This window comes from Oryx dammah, unplaced genomic scaffold (genome assembly GCF_014754425.2).
Source record: "Oryx dammah isolate SB20612 unplaced genomic scaffold, SCBI_Odam_1.1 HiC_scaffold_2, whole genome shotgun sequence".
Lineage (NCBI taxonomy): Eukaryota > Metazoa > Chordata > Mammalia > Artiodactyla > Bovidae > Oryx > Oryx dammah.
The window spans coordinates 87,129,322-87,149,498 of NW_024070186.1; the positions used below are offsets into that span (position 1 = coordinate 87,129,322).

The following is a 20,177-nucleotide window of genomic DNA, read 5'->3' on the forward strand; positions in this document are numbered from 1 at the left end:
TTCATGGGAAATAGATGGGGAAACAGGGGAAACAGTAGAAACAGTGTCAGACTTTATTTTTGGGGGCTCCAAAATCACTGCAGATGGTAACTGCACCCATGAAATTAAAAGACGCTTACTCTTTGGAAGAAAAGTTATGACCAACCTAGATAGCATATTCAAAAGCAGAGACATTACTTTGCCGACTAAGGTCTGTCTAGTCAAGGCTATGGTTTTTCCAGTAGTCATGTATGGATGTGAGAGTTGGACTGTGAAGAAGGCTGAGCGCCAAAGAATTGATGCTTCTGAACTGTGGTGTTGGAGAAGACTCTTGAGAGTCCCTTGGACTGCAAGGAGATCCAACCAGTCCATTCTAAAGGAGATCAGCCCTGGGATTTCTTTGAAGGAATGATGCTAAAGCTGAAGCTCCAGTACTTTGGCCACCTCATGAGAAGAGTTGACTCATTGGAAAAGACTTTGATGCTGGGAGGGATTGGGGGCAGGAGGAAAAGGGGATGACAGAGGATGAGATGGCTGGATGGCATCACTGACTCGATGGACGTGAATCTGAGTGAACTCCAGGAGTTGGTGATGGACGGGGAGGCCTGGCGTGCTGCGATTAATGGGGTCACAAAGAGTCGGACACGACTGAGCGACTGAACTGAACGATATTTACTACTTTCCAAGCACTGTTCTAGACTAGGGATGGAGAACATGCTGAATAGATGTAGAAGGTCTCTGCTGTCATTGAAGTTGCCTTCTATCAGAAAAGACACATAATAAACAAGCAAACACACATACTGGGATGTCAGTAAGTGATAAGGCATATGATGAATCATAAAGTGGGGTAACAGGATAGAAACTGGGGTGGGAATAGTGACTCTGTTTCAGATAGGTTTGTCAGAAAAGAGCTTTTTAAGAAGAGGATATTCTTTTGGAAAACTGAAGTATATAAAGTAGTGAGCCAGGCAGAGATGTGAGGGAAGAGTTCCAGGTAGAGGAAATGGCATGTGTAAAGGTACAGATGGGAATTGGATTGGCAAATTGCAAGAACAGCAGAATCCCAGGGGTGACTGGAGAGGAATGGGTCACGGGAGATGGATAGGAGATGAGCACAGTAAGGAAGGCAGAGGTCAGTCCTGTGTAGAGTCACACAGGCCATGGGGACCACAACAGAAGGTCACTGAAAGTTCTAGCTGGGGGTGTGATATAAGATCCAGCCTTAAAGAAGAGCACTGGCTGTGTGAGGAATAGATTGTATAGAAGTAGCAGAAGGACCTAAAGCCTGCTTGGAGGTATATTAATTAAGGGAGGTTAAACTGCTATAACAAATAAGTAAAAACTTAGTGGCTCAAACACAATGGAAATTTATTTCTTACTTGCACTAATAGTCCAGGAAGGGTGTTCCAAATCAGTGGGAAGCTCTCCTCCATGCATTATTCAGGGACCCAGCCTCCTTCCATTTTTATGATTCCACTATCCAACCAGTCCATCCTAAAGGAAATCAGTCCTGAATATTCATTGGAAGGGCTGATGCTGAAGTGGAAACTCCAATACTTTGGCCACCTGATACGAAGAACTGACTCATTTGAAAAGACCCTGATGCTGGGAAAGATTGAGGGCAGGAGGAGAAAGGGATGACGGAGAATGAGATGGTTGGATGGCATCACCGACTCAATGGACATGGGTTTGAGTGAACTTTGGGAGCTGGTGATGGACAGGGAGGCCTGGCGTGCTGCGTGCGGTTCATGGTGTCGCAAAGAGTTCGACATGACATGACTGAGCGACTGAACTGAACTGATCCCCTAGGACCTTGTCAAGAACAAAATCAAGACTGAGTTCCCATATTCAGATTTCAGGCCCAGAGAAGAGGTATACCCACCCTCTCAAAGGTGTTGGTGCAGAACTGGCACTCACCACTTGTGTTCACATTCTGTTGGTGAGAGCTTAGTCACATGACCACACCTAACTGCAGTAAAGCAGAGTGCTGAGGACTGAATGAAGTATCTGGGGGTTAGAAGGAAGAGACGAGCCGGTGAAGGAGACTGAGTAGGGAACAGTGAGATAGGAGGAAAAGCAAGGGACCAAGGCATCTTAGAAACCAGGAGACAAATACATTTCAATCAGGAGAAAGTGATCACTTGGGTCAGATGCTACCAGAAAGGTCAAATGAGATGAGGAGTTGACCATCGAATCTGAAAAGATTCAAGTCACTGACAGCCTGAGGAAGAGTAATCTTAGTTGAGTGGTGTGTACTATCCTAAAAGTAGGTTGAGGAAACAATAGGAGGTAGAAACCATATAGGCAATTCTTTTGAGAACTTTTGCTATAAAGGAGACCCCGAAAATGGGACAGTAGCTAGGGGTGACCAGAAACTTTCTTTAGTTGGAAGAAATTACAGTGTATCTGTATTTGATGAGGATGATTTGGTAGAGGATGGAAAACTTGATGACACAAAGGTGAGATGAGCAGGGCACAAATACAGGGATGGGCCTTAGGTAGGAGGCCCATCTGCTTCCTCCATGGAAAGGCAGAAGAGAGGGCACGGATGAAAGCAGGTTGGCAGGTTTGCTGATGAGAGGATATGAAAGCTCTCTTTTGAGAGGACAGGTTGTAAATTTATTGCATCAGAGCGTAGGAGAATGAGTTACCTTAAGGTATAAGACTTGTGAGTGATGCTGAAGTGAGGAAGTAGATGATCTATCCAAGGGAGTGCTTGCTAACAGTCTTGGGCATGGACTCTAAGCTAGGTGAGAGGGTAATGAAAAGAGAAAGTAGGTGGTAGGAAGCAAAAACATATTAGGGCAAGTTGCTGAAGGTCCCCCTGTAGGCTATGAATAGTTGGGGTGGGAGACAGCAGTGTGAATGAGGGAAAAAAAACACAGGTGATGGACTGAGGGCAGATTTATTGAAATCGTGATTTAGGAGGTGAACTTTCTGGTAAAGACAAGCCTCAGGTGTGGCCAAGGAAACTAATGGTTGAGGTGATTGGACATTGTCTTTTAGACTGAATTACAAAATTGGAGAAGAGGAGCACATAGGTGTTTGCTAATAAAAACACTACAAGGTTTGATAACAAAATAGTAACCAAGGATTTTGGCTCATTTATTTTTTAGATTTCTTCCTAAAGTCCAGGCTACAGGAACAAGATATCCAGAGGAGACCAACTTCTTTCTACACTCACATATGCAATCCCTGGGTCTCCCTATTGGGGGTGAGTAACTTCATTTTGATCTCAACTGTTCTTGAGACTTAATTCAGGTGGATACATGTGTGATCTTGGGGTGAGGGTTGAGGGGAGGACAGAGGAAAGTCTTTATTAGGAGAAATGTGTTTTAATTGCCTCTTATATTAGAATTTAGATGAGGATACACATGGCAAGATTACATTTAATGACCCATTTATTTTAATCAGTGGTTTACTTTTTAAATAATCATCTCTGATAAATTCTGGATCACTTAATTTCCAGGTATACCATATTAGCATAATTTAAGTTGCTTCTCTTAGGAGTAGGACAAGGAGCTAGAATAGAATATTTATTGATTGTTTTGATTAGAAGGTACTTTCATAAGGACATCTTCTCAAATATCTTCTGTAAAGAGTTTTTTTTTGCATTACAAGTAAACTTCAATTATTCAAACTGCTATAGGATTCAGAGGTTGATGAGAGGACCATTGTTTCTAAAGGCCCTAGTCTTATCAAGGGTTTTTGTTTGTTTTTTGAGGGGACCATACCACGTGGCTTGCGGGATCTTAGTTCCCAGACCAGGAAGCAAACCCTGGTCCCCTGCAGTAGAAGTGTGGAGTCCTAACCACTGGACCACCAGGGAATTCCTCCACTTAAGGCCCTTGTCTTGTGGCTTGCTTAGTGTGTGTTTCAACCATGAGCTGACTTCTTCCTTCTCTTTCCACAGGCTGTTGGGTCCCTTCTCATCATGTTTGTTATCCAGTGGGTCTATACCCTGGTTAACATAGGTGTTGCTGCCATTGTATATTTCTACATTGGTCGGACAAGCCCCGGACTTCACCTTGGTGAGCAATACAGCCATTTTGCCACCACCTCCTTTCTTCTCTTTCAGCATTTATTGAAAAGCACAGGTTTTGAACACCTATTAAATGCCAGCACTGACTCAGATATAAATCCCACTTTCAAGCTGACAGTCTAGGAGAAAAAAATATGGCATGTGCATAAATGATAACAAATGAAAAAAATAATAAATTGTGAGGTTTATAAGACATGTAGAAGTAAAGTGGATGACAACGATAGCTTAAGGGCCAGGAGGGAAGAAATAGGAATATACTATTGAAAGTTTCTTATACTATATGTGAAGTACTAAAATATCACTTAAAGATAGACTGTGGTAAGTTAAAAAGGAGTATTATAAACCCTAAGCAACTACTAAAAGACAAGTATACCTTAAAAATATTGTGAGTTCACTTATAGATCACTGCACTAAAATGAATATCACAATAATGCAAGTCACACACTTTTTTTTGTTCCCTAGTGCATATAGAAGTCATATTTATACTATACAGCAGTCTGTTAGGTGTATAATAGCATTATGTCTGAAAAACATTGTACATATCTTAATATTAAAATACTTTCTTGCTAAAAAATGCTAACCATCATCTAAGCCTTCAAGTCATAGTAGTAACATCAAAGATCACTGATCACAAATCACCATAAGAAATATAATATTAATCATAGTGAAAAGGTTTGAAATATTATAACAATTCCCATAATGTGACTCAGAAAGTGAGCCAGTACTGTGGGGGAAATGGCCCTGGTAGACTTGCTCGATGCATGGTTGCCACAAAGCTTCAACATGCAAAAGAGGCAGGACTCAGCAGCACAGTAAAATGTAGCACAATAAAATGAGTTATGCCTATAACACGACAAAGAGTTACAGCTAGTCAGCCAATAAAGAAGATAAAATTGAATTTAAAACACTCAAATCAGAAAGAAGAGAAAAAGATAATAGACCCAAAACAAATAGCAAGGTGGTTTATATAAACCTAGCCATATCGAGTACTCTTGCCTGGAAAATCCCATGGACGGAGCAGCCTGGTAGGCTGCAGTCCATGGAGTTGTGAAGAGTTGGACATGACTGAGCGACTTCGCTTTCACTTTTCACTTTCATGCACTGGAGAGGGAAATGGCAACCCACTCCAGCATTCTTGCCTGGAGAATCCCAGGGACGGCAGAGCCTGGTGGGCTGCCGTCTATGGGGTCGCACAGAGTCGGACACGACTGAAGCGACTTAGCAGCAGCAGCAGCCATATCAATAGCCACACTAATTTTAAATGGTCTAAACACTCCCGATTAAATGGTCTAAACCATTGTCAGACTGAATTTGTCAGTTCTCAGTTTGAATTGAGATGATCAGATTGAATGAAAAGCATGATCCAGTTGTTACTGTCTACAAAAAACCTACTTTCAACGGAGAGAAACAAATAAGTTACAAGTAAAAGAATGGGACAAGCTATATCGTGAAAAATCAGACAAGCTGGAGTGACTATATTAACATAAGACAAAGTAGATTTCAGAGAAAAGAATATTACCAGGGATAAAGGGGGTCATTTCATAAAGACAAAGGGAAAATTAACCAAGAGGACATAATAGATCTTATTATTGATGCACTTAAAACAGAGCTTTGAAATACAGAAAACAAATCCTGATAGATCTGCAATAATAAGTAGAAAAGTTCTCAATTATATTCAGATTTCAGCACCTCTATCTCAATAATTGATAAAACAAGTAGGAAAAAAAACAGTAGGGCTTTAGAAGACTTGACTAACTATCAACAAATGTGGCCAAATTGATAGTGTAGAATACTCTATATAACAACAGCAGAATATATATTCTTTTCAAGTGAAAAGAATGAAACATTTACCAGAATAAACTGTATTTTAGGACATTTTTTAAAGTCTCAGTAAATGTAAAGGTATTTAAGTCAATTCAAGAACAAAGAGGAAGTGAATTAGAAATAAATACCAGAAAGATGTCTGGAAAATCCCCAGATATTTAGAAACTAAAGAACACTGAATAACACTAAATGACTAAGAATACTAAAGAGCACTAAATATACTAAAGAAACTAATTAACTCATGGCTCAAAGAAGAAATAAGTAAATTTTTAAAGTATTTTTAACTGAATGAAAATGAAAATATAACATCAAAATTGTGGGCTGCAGCTAATTCAGTGCTCAGAGGGAAGTTTACTGCATCAAATGCTTATATTAGAAAAGAAAAATGTCTCAAATCAGTAACCACTGTTTCCCACTTAAGAATAATTTTAAAAAAATGCAAACTAATCTATAATGGCAGCATCATCAGAGGTGCCTTTGGACGGGGTGGAGGTGTGGCTATGTGGGAGGGAGGTCTTATGAGGTGGCTTGAGGGGACTTGGAGGTGATAGATATGTTCAGGCTCCTGCTTTTAGTGGTGATTTCACAATATATACATGTATTAACACCAAATGGTGCACTGTAAATGCATATTGTTGTTGTTGTTCAGTCACTCAGTTGTGTCCGACTGCGTCTGCATCGACTACAGCACGCCCAGCTTCCCTGTCCTTCATTATTTCCTGAAGTTTGCACAAACTCACATCCACTGAGTTGGTGATGCCATCCAACCATCTCATCCTCTTTTGTCCCCTTATCCTCCTGCCTTTAATCTTTCCCAGCATCAGAGTCTTTTCCAATGAGTCAGTTCTTTGCCTTAGGTGTCCAAAGTGTTGGAGCTTCTGCTTCAGTATCAATCCTTCCAATGAATACTCAGGGTTGATTTCCTTTAGGATTGACTGATTTGATCTCCTTGCTGTCCAAGGGATTCTCAAGAGTCTTCTCCAGCACCACAATTCTAAGGCATCAATTCTTAGGCACTTACAGTCTGGCTCTCACGTCTGTACATGACTACTGGAAAAACCATAGTTTTGACCATATGGACCTTTGTTGACAGAATAATGTCTCTGCTTTTTAATACACTGTCTAGGTTTGTCATAGCTCTTCTTCCAAGGAGCAAGCATCTTTTAATTTCATGGCTGCAGTCACTCCATAGTGATTTTGGAGCCCAAGAAAATAAAGTCTGTCACTGTTTCCATTGTTTCCCCATCTGTTTCCCATGAAGTGATGGGACCAGATGCCATGATCTTTCTTGTTTGAATGTTGAGTTTTAAGCCAACTTTTCCATTCTCACTTTTTCACTCTTTTCCACCTTCATCAAGAGGGTCTTTAGCTCCTCTTGGCTTTCTGCTATTAGGGTGGTATCATCTACATATCTGAGTTTATTGATGTTTCTCCTGGCAATCTTGATTCCAGCTTGTGCTTTATCCAGCCTGGTATTTTGCATGATGTACTCTGCATCATAAGTTAAATAAGCAAGGTGACATTATACAGCCTTGACGCACTCCTTTTTCAGTTTTGAACCAGTCCATTCTTCCATGTCCGGTTCTAACTGTTGCTTCTTGACCTGCATTCCGGTTTCTCAGGAGGCAGATAAGGTGGTCTATATTCACATTTCTTTCAGAATTTTCCACAGTTTGCTGTGATCCACACAATCAAAGGCTTTAGTGTAGTCAATGAAGCAGAAGTAGATATTTCTCTGGAATTTTCTTGGTTTTTCTATGATCCAACAGATGTTGGCGATTTGATCTCTGGTTTCTCTGCCTTTTCTAAATCCAGCTTGTACATCTGGAAGTTCTTGGCTTTTGTACTTTTGAAGCCTAGCTTGAAGGGCTTTGAGAATAATCTTACTAGCATGTAAAATGAGTACAATTGTGTGGTAGTTTGAACATTCTTTAGCGTTGCCCTTCTTTGGGATTGGAATGAAAACTAATCTTTTCCAGTCCTATGGCCACTGCTGAGTTTTCCAAATTTGCTGGCATATTGAGTGCAATACTTTAACAGCATCATCTTTTAGGATTTGAAATAGCTCAGCTGGAATTCCATCACCTCCATTAGCTTTGTTCATAGTGCTTCCTGAGGCCCACTTGACTTCACACTCCAAGATGTCTGGTTCTAGGTGAGTGATTACACCATCATGGTTATCTGGGTCAGTAAGACCTTTTTTTGTGTAGTTCTTCTATGTATTCTTATCACTGCTTCTTATTATCTTTTACCTCTGTTAGGTCCATACTGTTTCTGTTCCTTATTGTGCCCATCTTTGCATGAAATGTTCCCTTGGTATCTCTAATTTTCTTGAAGAGATCTCTAGTCTTTCCGTTCTATTGTTTTCCTCTATTTCTTTGCATTGTTCACTTAGGAAGACTTTTTTTTTTATCTCTCCTTGGTTTTCTTTAGACCTCTGTATTCAGATGGGTGTATCTTTCCTTTCCTCCTTTGCCTTTTGCTTCTCTCTTTTCTCAGATATTTGTAAGGCCTTCTCAGACAGCCATTCTGCCTTTTTGGATTTCCTTTCCTTGGGGATGGTTTTGGCCACTGTCTCCTGCACAGTGTTATGCACTTCCGTCCATAGTTTTTCAGGCACCCTTTCTATAAGATCTAATCCCCTGAATCTATTTGTCACTTCCACAGTAGAATCATAAGGGATTTTATTTAGGTCACACCTGAATGGCCTAGTGGTTTTCCTTACTTCCTTCAATTTAAGTCTGAATCTTGCAATAAGGAGTTCATATCTCAGCCACAGTCAGTTCCTGGTCATGTTTTTGCTGACTGTATAGAGCTTCTCCATCTCTGGCTACAAAGAATCAATCTTATTCTTAAATACACATAGTTTGTTCTAAAAATGTACCTAGGATAAGACACAGATACAGAAATGAAGAAACAAGTTTATACTCGCAGATCCCTAGGAACAGAAGGGCCACGTAGGGCCACAGGGGAAGGACTAGAGTTGGCCATGAGGCAAAAGAGGTCAAGGGGAGAGCATGGCCTCTTATGACCACCAGATATCAAAAGTGTGCTCTTAGGGGAGTTTTAGCTAGAAAGAATGGGCAAGGCAGGTACGTAGTTGAATAAGTTTAGGATTGGATAGTTTGAATAATTGCAGGGGCTCTGGGCTGTAGGGGTCATCTCCAGTTGTCTAGTATTTGGCCCTGGGACGAGTTAAGGCAGGGGGATATTGGCTTGATGTATAAGAGCTTGATAAAAGAAGTGGTTGGGAGCGTGGGTTTTGGATTAATTGGTTTGGGTATCAAAGGTGGGGCTTCCCTGGTGGCTCAGTTCAGTTCAGTCACTCAGTCGAGTCTGACTCTTTGCGACCCCATGGACAGACCTCCCCGTCCACCACCAACTCCCGGAGTCCACCCAAACTCATGTCCATTGAGTCGGTAATGCCATCCAACCATCTCATCCTCTGTCATCCCCTTCTCCTCCTGCCCTCAATCTTTCCCAGCATCAGGGTCTTTTCAAATGAGTCAGCTCTTCAAATCAGGTGGCCAAACTATTGGAGTTTCAGCTTCAACATCAGTCCTTCCAATGAGCACCCAGGACTGATCTCCTTTAGGATGGACTGGTTGGATCTCCTTGCAGTCCAAGGGACTCTCAAGAGTCTTCTCCAACACCACAGTTCAAAAGCATTAATTCTTTGGTGCTCAGCTTTCTTTACAGACCAACTCTCATATCCATACATGACTACTGGAAAAACTATAGCCTTGACCAGATGGACCTTTGTTGGCAAAGTAATGAGGCTCAGTGGTAAAGAAACCTCCTGCCAGTGCAGGAGATGTGGGTTCAATCCCTGGGTGGGGAAGATCCCCTGGAGAAGGGAATGGCAACCCACTCTAGTTCTCTTGCCTGGGAAATCGAGTGGACAGAGGAGGCTGGGCGGGCTACAGTCCATGGGGTTGCAAGAGTCAGATATGACTTAGCAACTAAACTACCACCATATAGCAAAAGTGTGCTCATTGGGGAGTTGTTTGTTCTTTCTAGGAGTCAAGACCCCCAAGTGCCAGAGCAAGAAGAATAAAGAAAGGAAAAAAATATTCTCAATACTTTGTTTATTGTGTATTTATTCCTCAGTAATAAAGCTGTGTGGAAGATACATTCTAGAGACTTTTTCATCAAAATTCTAGGGTCTCAATTTTTAAAATAAATAATGTAGTTTTAAGGCCTAACTAAATCAGATGGACCGTAACAATCCAGGCCAACTGAAAAAGAAATTCTTTCAAATTAGAGTAGTTTGACATATATTTTTGAAAGAAATGCACTTCAAACACTTGAATCATGTGTACATTAAAAATAATGTTTTTGAAAAGTCATGCTAAATGTCTTTATATCAGCTAATTTAACAGATGCATGCATTACATGCTAAGCTGCTTCAGTCATGTCCAGTTGTTTGTAACCCCATGGACTGTAGCCCACCAGGCTTCCCTGTCCGTGGGATCCTCCAGGCAAGAATACTGGAGTGGGTTGACATTTTCTTCTCCAGGGGGTCTTCCTAACTCAGGGATTGAACCGTGGCCCCTTAAATCTCCAGCAGTGGCAGGCGGGTTCTTTACCACTAGCGCCACTTGGGAAGCCCAATTTAATGGATAGATATATTTTAATTAACATCGTGATTACATCAGTGATTGCTCCTGAATTTCTTAGAAGTTAGTTAAATCCAAGAAATTTAAATATTTTGCAGAAATTTGTTAACAGGAAAATCTGAAATCAAATTTCAGGCAAATCTACATCTAAAATAGATAATTTAGAATAGATAATAGATAATTTAGAATAAAAATGGTCATAAATAAGTAAGACCAATTAATATAATGTTTATTTTCTTCCTTCTGACAATGTCAAAATATATTAGGGACTTTCTCTTTGCAATTGCAGATTATTAATGCAAATTTAAAATTTGTCCTCTCTCTAACCATAAGAACCCTAAAGGAGATTCAATAAATATGTCTTATCAGCTGCATACTGTTGATGTTAGCCAAGACTCTAACATAACCTCTTAAAATAATGCTTACTTCCTAATCGTATATTGAACATGATCTAATAAATTATCAACCATATACATATATATCTGGTGGAGTGAATATGTGTAATTTGGAAAAGCATTTTATAAAATTATATTTCATTTGGTTTCCTAAAGTTATATATAATTCATTTTGTGAGATTTTAAAAATATGTACTACCAGTTATTGTGCTAAGAATTTTACATTATCTCATTTCAGTTCGGTCGCTCAGTCGTGTCCGACTCTTTGCGACCCAGTGGACCACAGCACACCAGGTCTCCCTGTCCATCACCAACTCCCAGAGTTTACCCAAACTCATGTCCATTGAGTCAGTGATGCCATCCAACCATCCCATCCTCTGTCATTTCTCATTTACTCATGTAATATTTTCATTTTTACTGTTATAGGCACATTTTTAAGCATTTATAAGCTTTGCCTAAGAGTCTTTTTTTAAAAAAACTTTTTGTTTTGTATTGGGGTATAGCCATTTAACAATGTTGTGATAGTTTCAGGTGAACAGCAGAGGCACTCAGCCAAATATATACATGTATCCAACACCCCCCCAACAAAACCCCTCCTTTCCAGGCTGCTGCAGAACAGAGTTCCCTATGCTATACAGTAGGTCCTTGTTGGGTATCTGTTTTAAATATAGTAGTACGTACATGCCCATCCCAGACTCTCAAACTATCCCTTCCTCCCATCCTTCCCACCGCAACCATAAGCGCATTCCTGAAGTCAGTGAGTCTGTTTCTGTTTTGTAAGTAAGTTCATTTGTATCATTTCTTTTTAGATCCCACACTTAAGGGATGTCATATGATATTTCTCCTTCTCTGTCTGACTTACTTCATTGAGTAGGACACTCTCTAGGTCTATCCATGTTGCTGCAAATGGCATTATTTTGTTCTTTTTTATGGCTGAATAATATATCTGGTGGAGTGAATATTTGTAAATGTGTAATTTGGAAAAGTATTTTATAAAATTACATTTCATTTGATTTCCTAAAGTTATATATAATTCATTTTGTGTGATCACACAAAAGGAGAAATGGATTAAAAAAAAACTTTAAAAAAAATTTGATAAACCCTATTCTAAACAGTGTATCTGATGGCAGGCTATTTGGTCAGTATCAACAACAATCTCATCTCAAACCTCAGCTCTAACATTTCTACATGTGGAGCTATTTGAGCCACTTAGCATGCTTGGAAAATTCCATGGACGGAGGAGCCTGGTAGGCTGCAGTCCATGAGGTTGCTAAGAGTCAGACACGAATGAGTGACTTCACTTTCACTTTTCACTTTCATGCATTGGAGAAGGAAATGGCAACCCACTCCAGTGTTCTTGCCTGGAGAATCCCAGGGACAGAGGAGCCTGGTAGGAGGCCGTCTATGGGGTCACACAGAGTCAGACACAACTGAAGTGACTTAGCAGCAGCAGCAGCAGCAGCACCTGTAGAAAACCTCCTAAGGGCCAGATGCTGTGACTGTTGTACTGTGAGTCTTACGGGTGAAAAAGATGTGCTTCTTGTCCTCATGGAGAGTATGGTCTAGTGGTGGATTTTATAGCATATATTTAACACATATCAGTTTGAATCTAAAAATAAAATTATCAAAATTTTAAAAAATTAATAATTCCTAAAACTGAAATTAGCAAGCCATCTGCTTCTTTCTCTCTAACACATTCGTTTTCTTTCTTGGGATTTTGGAGTTTAGAAATAAATTTTTGGAAACTACTTATAAGTATGAAGTCCTAAGCTGGTTACTGTCAGAGAGTATTATAATGAAAGTAGTTTGATTAGACTGAAAAATAAGGGAAAATTGTGCGCATCTTTGTGTGTATCAGGGGATGTATTTACCCCATTAAAACCTGGGATTGTAGATGCTTACATAGAGTCTTCATAAAGTTTTATGTCTATGTCTTCCTTGCAGGTTTAGCCTCCAACTTCAGCGTTTTAAGATGGATGAGATCCCTTCTGATCCCCTCCTACAGGTCTGTGCCAACCTGGGGCCAGGATAAGGGCAGATGCATGGCTTGGCAGGTGCTAAAGGTGCTTCATGGGCTTGGGTGAATTGTGGTGTGAATACCTGACACTTGAGAACCTCAAGGAAACTCAGACTGCTCCTCACTGCCCTCCACCACCCAGCCCCTCTGCCTCAGCTCATCAGAAGCTTCCTCTGGCCCCCTCTTCTCTTCTTATCCTCAGAAATCAAGAACAGAGGCTCTCTTTAGAATCTGGTTGGTGAGAGATCTAAGTCAAGAGAGTTACTTTTAGTGAGTTCACAATCTAAGGCACATTAGCATCAGTACTGACTCACACACAAACTCAAGGCCCAGAACTTCCATTCTTCCATCTCAAATCAGAGGTAGTTGACATGACTGTACTGGTGAAAGTGCAGAGACCAAGTATAGAAACCGAGGATTTCTGTGGGACTTCAGTGTTCAATACCCAAGGAGAGGGAAGAGCAAACATTCCTGAGAAACAGCAGAAAGCCTTTCAGGGAAGGGAGGATTTCATGAGTGCCCCAGTTTCTTTCCTCCTCCTCTACGCTTCCAGTGCCGATGCTTGCTCACCTTTGGAGGCCTCACAACTCTGGGAATTTTTATTTATTTGTATTGTTTTCGGCAGTACTGGGTCTTTGTTGCTGCATGTGGCTTTCTCTGCTTCTGGCAAGCGGAGGTTGCTCTCTAGCTGCGGCGTGCAGGCTTCTCATTGCGGCAGCTTCTCTTGTCGCTGAGCATGGCCTCCAGATGTGCCGGCTTCAGTGGTTGCAGCACGGGCATTCAGTGGTTACGGTTCCTGGGCTCTAGACTACAGGCGTAGTAGTTGTGGCGCACACAGCGTGTGGAACCTCCCTGGATTGGAAATTAAGCCTGTGTTCCCTGCATCAGCAGGCAGATTCTCAACCACTGGACTACCAGGGAAGTGCCCAAGAATCTGTTTTAAGGCAATATAAGCACTGCCAGTCTGTTCCAGTCAGCCCGAGAATGACCTGGATGCTAAACCAGGATGCTAAACCAGGATGCTAAACTCTGGATGCTAGAGAAATGATGATGACAGGAGCAGGGGTCATGGAAACCACCAGGGAGGGGGCTGGCAGGGAGAGTGGTGTGGAGAGGGGCAATTCCCTGCCATCTGCTTGGAAGCTGAACTGAAGGTCCTGTGTGAAGCTGTAGGAGGGGTGGGCCACTCTGCCTCTTTTCAGGCTGAGGCACCAGCTTGGTGACCCAGGTCACAGTACACCTGCACTGACCCTAGTCCTGAGGGCAAGTAGAGGTTAAGTGGAAATAGATTCTGTGTGGAAGCTGCCTTCAGATTTTGGAGCTGCAACTGGTGTGTGGCTGAGTGTATTTGGCCTTATCCAATTTATATGAATATTTTTAGGTATTGTAGGTTTGAAAGCCGACAAATGACTCTGGGAGGTCAGCATTCTTTTTTGATCTTTGGATTTCTGGGATTTCACCTCAGAGGTCACTGCTGTGCTATATAGAAAGAAGAATGTGTTGTTGCTGCTGCTGCTGCTGCTGCTGCTGCTGCTAAGTCGCTTCAGTCGTGTCCTACTCTGTGCAACCCCATAGACAGCAGCCCACTAGGCTCCTCTGTCTCTGGGATTCTCCAGGCAAGAATACTGGAGTGGGGTGCCATTGCCTTCTCCAATGCATGAAAGTGAAAAGCGAAAGTGAAGTCGCTCAGTCGTGTCGACCCTTAGCGACCCCATGGACTGCAGCCTACCAGGCTCCTCCGTGAACAATGTGTTAGGAGGAGATTATTCTTAGAAAATGACAGTGCTTTGTTTGGAAGAGAACCTAGTTCACACCATTCATGTCTCCGTGGACTTGTCGAGTGGGTGGTAGAGGCCTCAGCTAAGAGTCAGCATCAAGCTTACTGGCCTCATCATGGCTACTGAGCGATATCTTGTGGTGACTGTTCAGGGGAAAGGACCTAGAAATCACAACGATTTAAAAGTAGGAATTGGTTGCTGTGTTTTCTTTTTTGTAATTTTGAATTTTTTTTCACAACTGTCACCCCAGATGCTCTTCAAAACCAAAGAAGAATAATACTGTAGGGTGTTTTGGGCAAAGAAGTTTGGGTATATTACTTCCTCTGTTACACCTACAATTCCCAGAATTATGTAAAATTAAGCCTGACCTTAGAGAAGCTGTCTTTCCTGAAGTCTCACCAACTGCCCAGGTGAGAACTCTTAGGCTGTCCTAGACTAGAAAGTGAAGTGTATTATTTCCCTGAACTCAGAAAAATATTATGGTTTGACCTTAAACACATGTTGAGTGGTATGGCATTTCTGTCACTTCCTAACCTTACTTCTTGCACATTCAACCTTTACAGAAGCTAGTTCATTTCTCAGAAAGCCCAACCCCTCTAATTTAGATATGTTCTCATCAAGTGGCTGCAAAGCCTTAGTCGTGTGATCTGAACTCCTATAACAGCATGTTTTTCTAGTTGAAGCTTTCTGCTTAAGTCCCACAGATTTATAACAAGGTTTCTACCATTTTTTTAAAAAACAACTATCGAATATATTCCTTATTTAAACAATCCAACATAACTACCCACAAAGTAAAGATTTAAGAGGAAATCTATGCCTAAGGTGATTTCAGGACCTAACATACTGCAGCAACCAGAAGGGGGTTGGGAAGGTAAGGAAACAGAAGCGGAAGGAGGTGAAGAGGTTTGCCTGAGGCTGCCAGGCCAACTTTTCCCTCTCATGCATTGGGGAAGGAAATGGCAACCCACTCCAGTGTTCTTGCCTGGAGAATCCCAGGGACGGGGGAGCTTGGTAGGCTGCCATCTATGGCGTCGCACAGAGTTGGACACGACTGAAGTGACTTAGCAGCAGCAGCCAGGCTAACTGGTGACAGAGTTGTGCCTGTCTTCTTTGGATATCCTGTCTGCCAGGCTCGTCTCTCTGCTGCCAGCACTTCCCTCACGTATCCCTAACGTTTTTCTCTACCAGTTTCTTCCAACTCCAACTCTACGTGGACCTTTCTGTGACACTGGAGCTCACTTTTTGCCTGCAGGCCGGCTTGGTGCCAGAGCTTTTACGCTTTACTGCATAACTGCTTACTCTGTAAACCTGGGCTGTTCCTCATGCATCTTTCTTTCCGGTGAACTAAAGAGAAGGTTTTTCTTTTTATCGCTTCCACTCTCCAGCCTCTCCATTCCATTATTTCATTTGACAAAAAGGCAAAGTAGAGCTATAGAGCCCCAACACCACAGCATTTGGAAGATTATTTTTATAGTTTTATACATTTCTGTTAAGGAAGGTAAATATCATGCTTTATTTGATACTTATTTCTAATATTTTGGATTCATGAAGCATTGTTCATAGAGCTTTCAACAGTTCTGTTGTTTAATACATATTAAGTAATAGGCACAATGGTGTTTTTGCAAGGCATTTCTCTCTCCTAGCGAAGACTGACTGCCAGTGGTTAGTACTGTGGTCTTTCCTTCTGACTGCCTTCCGTGTTTCTCTCACCAAAGGAGCTTGCGATCCCCCCAAGAGCAGATCATTTTGGCACCATCCCTGACTAGGGTTGACATGGAGATGACTCAGCTCACCCAGGAGAACGCAGACTTCGCCACTCGGGATCGCTACCACCACTCCTCCCTAGTGAGCCGGGAAGAGCTGATGCCTCAGTACTAGGTACCGAGTCCTCAGTACTAGGCAGCCCAGAACCGTCCCCTTTTGGAGCTATCCAGGGTGCAGGGGACCCAAATCCCAGAACCTCTGTGGAGCTGGTTCTCCTTGGTAAGAAACTCAAAGACCCATCCTCCCGCTGCCGTTTTGGACAATGGAAATGAGCATTCTGGTCTGGAGCACCACGTCTGACCAGGTACCCACTGCAGTGGCTGTGGGCCCTGCAACACGCGTCCAGGCTGAAGAGCACCACATGGACACCAAGACTTGCAGGTGTGGAGAACCAGGCCAGGCTGTTTGCTCTAAGGGCCACAATAAATGATTATTTTAAGCCGTATTGTTTATTCCTTGAATAAATAATATGTTTACATGGTTCCAAACCCCCAAGTGAAATCATATGTACAGTGAAAAGTCTCCCTCCCATTCTTGTTTCTCCTCTGCTCAGTTCCCATCTCCTGCATCAGAGAGAACCACTGTTCTCAGGTACACTACCTGCGTTTTGTTATGAACAGAGAAGCGAATAGGAGTGTGGAGTTTCACTGCTCCCTTTTCATCCACAAAAGTTAGCAGATTATACATCTGCTCTGCACCTTGCCTTTCCCCTTAACAATCTATCTTGGAGACATTTCCATACCAATACACATGCAGTTTCCTCATTATTTTTCATTGTATGGACGTGCTATAATTTATTTCATCAGTTCTACAGTGATGGCATTTGGATTGTTTCCAGTTTTTTGCTATTACAGTCAGTTCTGCAGGGAATAATCGTGTTCATATGTACAAGCATAATGAATATCTGTAGGATAAACTCCCAGAAGTGGAACTGCAAGATCAAAGGGGACATGCATTTGTAAGCTATTATTGTTTAGTGAAGATCTTTTTAATTGAAAAGTTAAATTGGCAAGAATTACTTAACGGTGACTCACATTCTCAAAAGCATGTGGGGTGCCCCACCCTCCAGACACCTCTGCAGCTGTTTTGCAGCGTGAACACACGAGGGACAGGACTATTTTGGTTCCTTAGTGTGGCATTCCTGGTGGCTCAGATGGTAAAGAATCTGCCTGCAATGCAGCAGACCCGGGTTTGATCCTTAGGTTGGGAAGATCCCCTGGAGAAGGAAATGGCAACCCATTCCAGCATTCTTGCCTGGAGAATTTCATGGCCAGAGGAGCTTGGTGGGCTACAGTCCATGAGGTCGCAAAGAGCCGGACATGGCTGAGCGACTAACGCTTTCACAACTCACTTTTTCTGGTGTGGCATTCATTACAGGCATCCAGTCGAGGGGCCCTGGCAGGGGCTGTTCCTGCATGAAATCAGTCCTGGCCCAGAATTGGTGGTGTCGCCACTGAGTGACGAAGGGACGCACTGTTGGTCATTCTGACTTCTTCCTTCTGTAGTGCGTGCATATGTGCTAAGTCACTTCAGTTGTGTCCAGCTCTTTGCAACCCCATGGACTGGAGCCCACCAGGCTCCTCTGTCCATGGGATTCTCCAGGCAAGATTACTGGAGTGGGTTGCCATACAATCCTCCAGAGGATCTCCCCAACCCAGGGATCGAACCTTATCTCTTATGTCTCCTGCATTGGCTGGCAGGTTCTTTATCATCAGCACCACCTGGGAAGCCCTTCTTCTGCAGTAGAGTTTCTCGAAGTCAATGCGCTAAGAAACCAGGGAGGTTTGGTTAAAAGTGCAGATTTCTGCAGCTCAGTCCTAGAGGTGACTTTGGGGTGAGTACTGGACTTTATATTTTTAATGAGTGCCTCCGGTGATTCACCGCATGTGACCCTTGGACCCCATTTTTGAAACACTGACCAGTTGGATGAAATAGGCTTAAAGCAAGTGGGGGCAGGGATGTCATGATGACGGGCCGTTAGGTCTCAACATTCTCCCCTAGAAAGGGAGGTCTAGTTTATGGTAACGTCACAGTGACATCTAGTTTATAATTACTGTTTTTGCACCTTTGGGGTTAAATACCAGACTTCCAAACATCATTAGAAACAATGGAAAGAAAATAAATGCTGAGTTAACTATAGGTATATGGGAAAGCATGAAAGACAATGTATTCATAAAGGGCTGAATTGGTGTCTCTGAGGGCCCTTTTGGAGAAGGAAATGGCAACCCACTCCAGTGTTCTTGCCTGGAGAAACCCAGGGATGGGGGAGCCTGGTGGGCTGCCGTCTATGGGGTCACACAGAGTCGACACGACTGACGCGACTTAGCAGCAGCAGCACGGCCCTTTTAAAGATGAAGCTGCACTAGATTCCTGTGGCTGCTGTAACAAATTACACAAACTGAGTTGCTTAAATCAACAGAAATGTATTCTCTCCCAGTTCTGGAGTCCAGATGTCCCAATCAGCTTTGCTGAGCTGAAATCAGGGTGGCAGCAGGACTGTGCTCCCCCCAGAGGCTCTCAGGGAGAGTCTGGTCTGGGCCCACCCAGCTTCTGGAGGATGCTTGCCTTCTTTGACTCGTGGTCACATCATTCCCATGTTTAAGACCAGTATCTTCTAATCTCTTTCCATGTGACCACTTTGCCTTCCCCTGTGTGCACACAACTCGGGCTTCTGCCTCCCTCTTATAAGGAGACATGCGATTGCATTTAGTGGGTTGATCTCCTCATCTCAAGAGCCTTAACTTCATCACACCTGCAAAGGCCTTGGCAAATGAGGACACAGTCACAGTAACAGGGGTGGGGATGGGGGCGCCCACTTTGGGGGCACTGTTTTTCAGCCAGTCACAGAAGGCTTTCGTGATACTGCCCTTGGCTTTTTTGAATTCTGCATAATAAGCTAGAAGAATATCCCCTCTGATAGAGATGGTCCTGGGTTTGGAAACCATACACAGCAGAAGATTCAGGTATCCAAGATGAGAACTTTCCCAGATGATTGATTTTATGGAAAAGGGTGAAAGGAGATGGGTGTGCTAGAGAATTCCAGTGTTCTGCTTGGTGTTGGGGATACTGAAAGGAGTCGCTCACACAGTCTAGTGTGGGAGGCAGACACTCAACACTGGAACCTCTAATTAGATCCAGATATCTTGTGTTTAAACAAAACTATATTATTTAAATAGTAATCAGTAAAGCAGTAATGGAGTGATGGATTCTTAGGCTGAACTCCCCAGAAAGCAGAAGTCTATGTGTTATTGCTTGATTGGCGGGGGTGGGGGTAGGGGGTACATCTAGGGAAGGAATGAGAGAAAAGAAGAGGGTGGACCAGGTGAGAAGGCATGACGTTGGGTTAGTGGCCCTTTAGCATCATGTGCAGTGGAGCACTTAGTCTCTGAGGACTCTTGAGAGGCCGAAGGAACACCTGTCTCGTGACCACCTTGCAGAGGGAGGAAAGGATGAGGATTCATCCACTGGCTCCTGTTCCCCACAGTCAAAGGGTAGCTGGGAGGGGCATTAACCCTGCCCCCTGCACTTGTGATTTCAACTTGTGTGAGTACCTACTGAGTTTCTGCAGCAAGCGGCTACCCCATGGGCATGAGGTGCTGTTGGGTTTGTGCACATGAACTTGACTGGAGCCCGGCATGACTTCTTGCTGTAGTGGTGGCTAAGAGGGACCAGCCGCAGCCCCAGAATCAGGTGGGGCAGAGAGAATCTGAGGCGGCGTATGAGAGGCACCATGTACTGTCTGTGTATGACAGAGGTCAG

General features: G+C 42.8%; 1 protein-coding gene across 1 annotated transcript in view; it reads left to right on the forward strand.

The window, feature by feature from the left end:
* The window catches only part of SLC12A8 (solute carrier family 12 member 8), a 126,964-nt gene extending 110,104 nt beyond the window's left edge, over positions 1-16,860 (forward strand). The window contains exons 11-14 of the mRNA XM_040265537.1: positions 3,096-3,193; positions 3,893-4,010; positions 12,804-12,864; positions 16,370-16,860. Coding sequence (XP_040121471.1) covers positions 3,096-3,193; positions 3,893-4,010; positions 12,804-12,864; positions 16,370-16,532 — 440 coding nt within the window. The 3' untranslated portion in view covers positions 16,533-16,860. The remainder of the gene's footprint in view (positions 1-3,095; positions 3,194-3,892; positions 4,011-12,803; positions 12,865-16,369) is intronic.
* Positions 16,861-20,177: the final 3,317 nt, after the last annotated feature.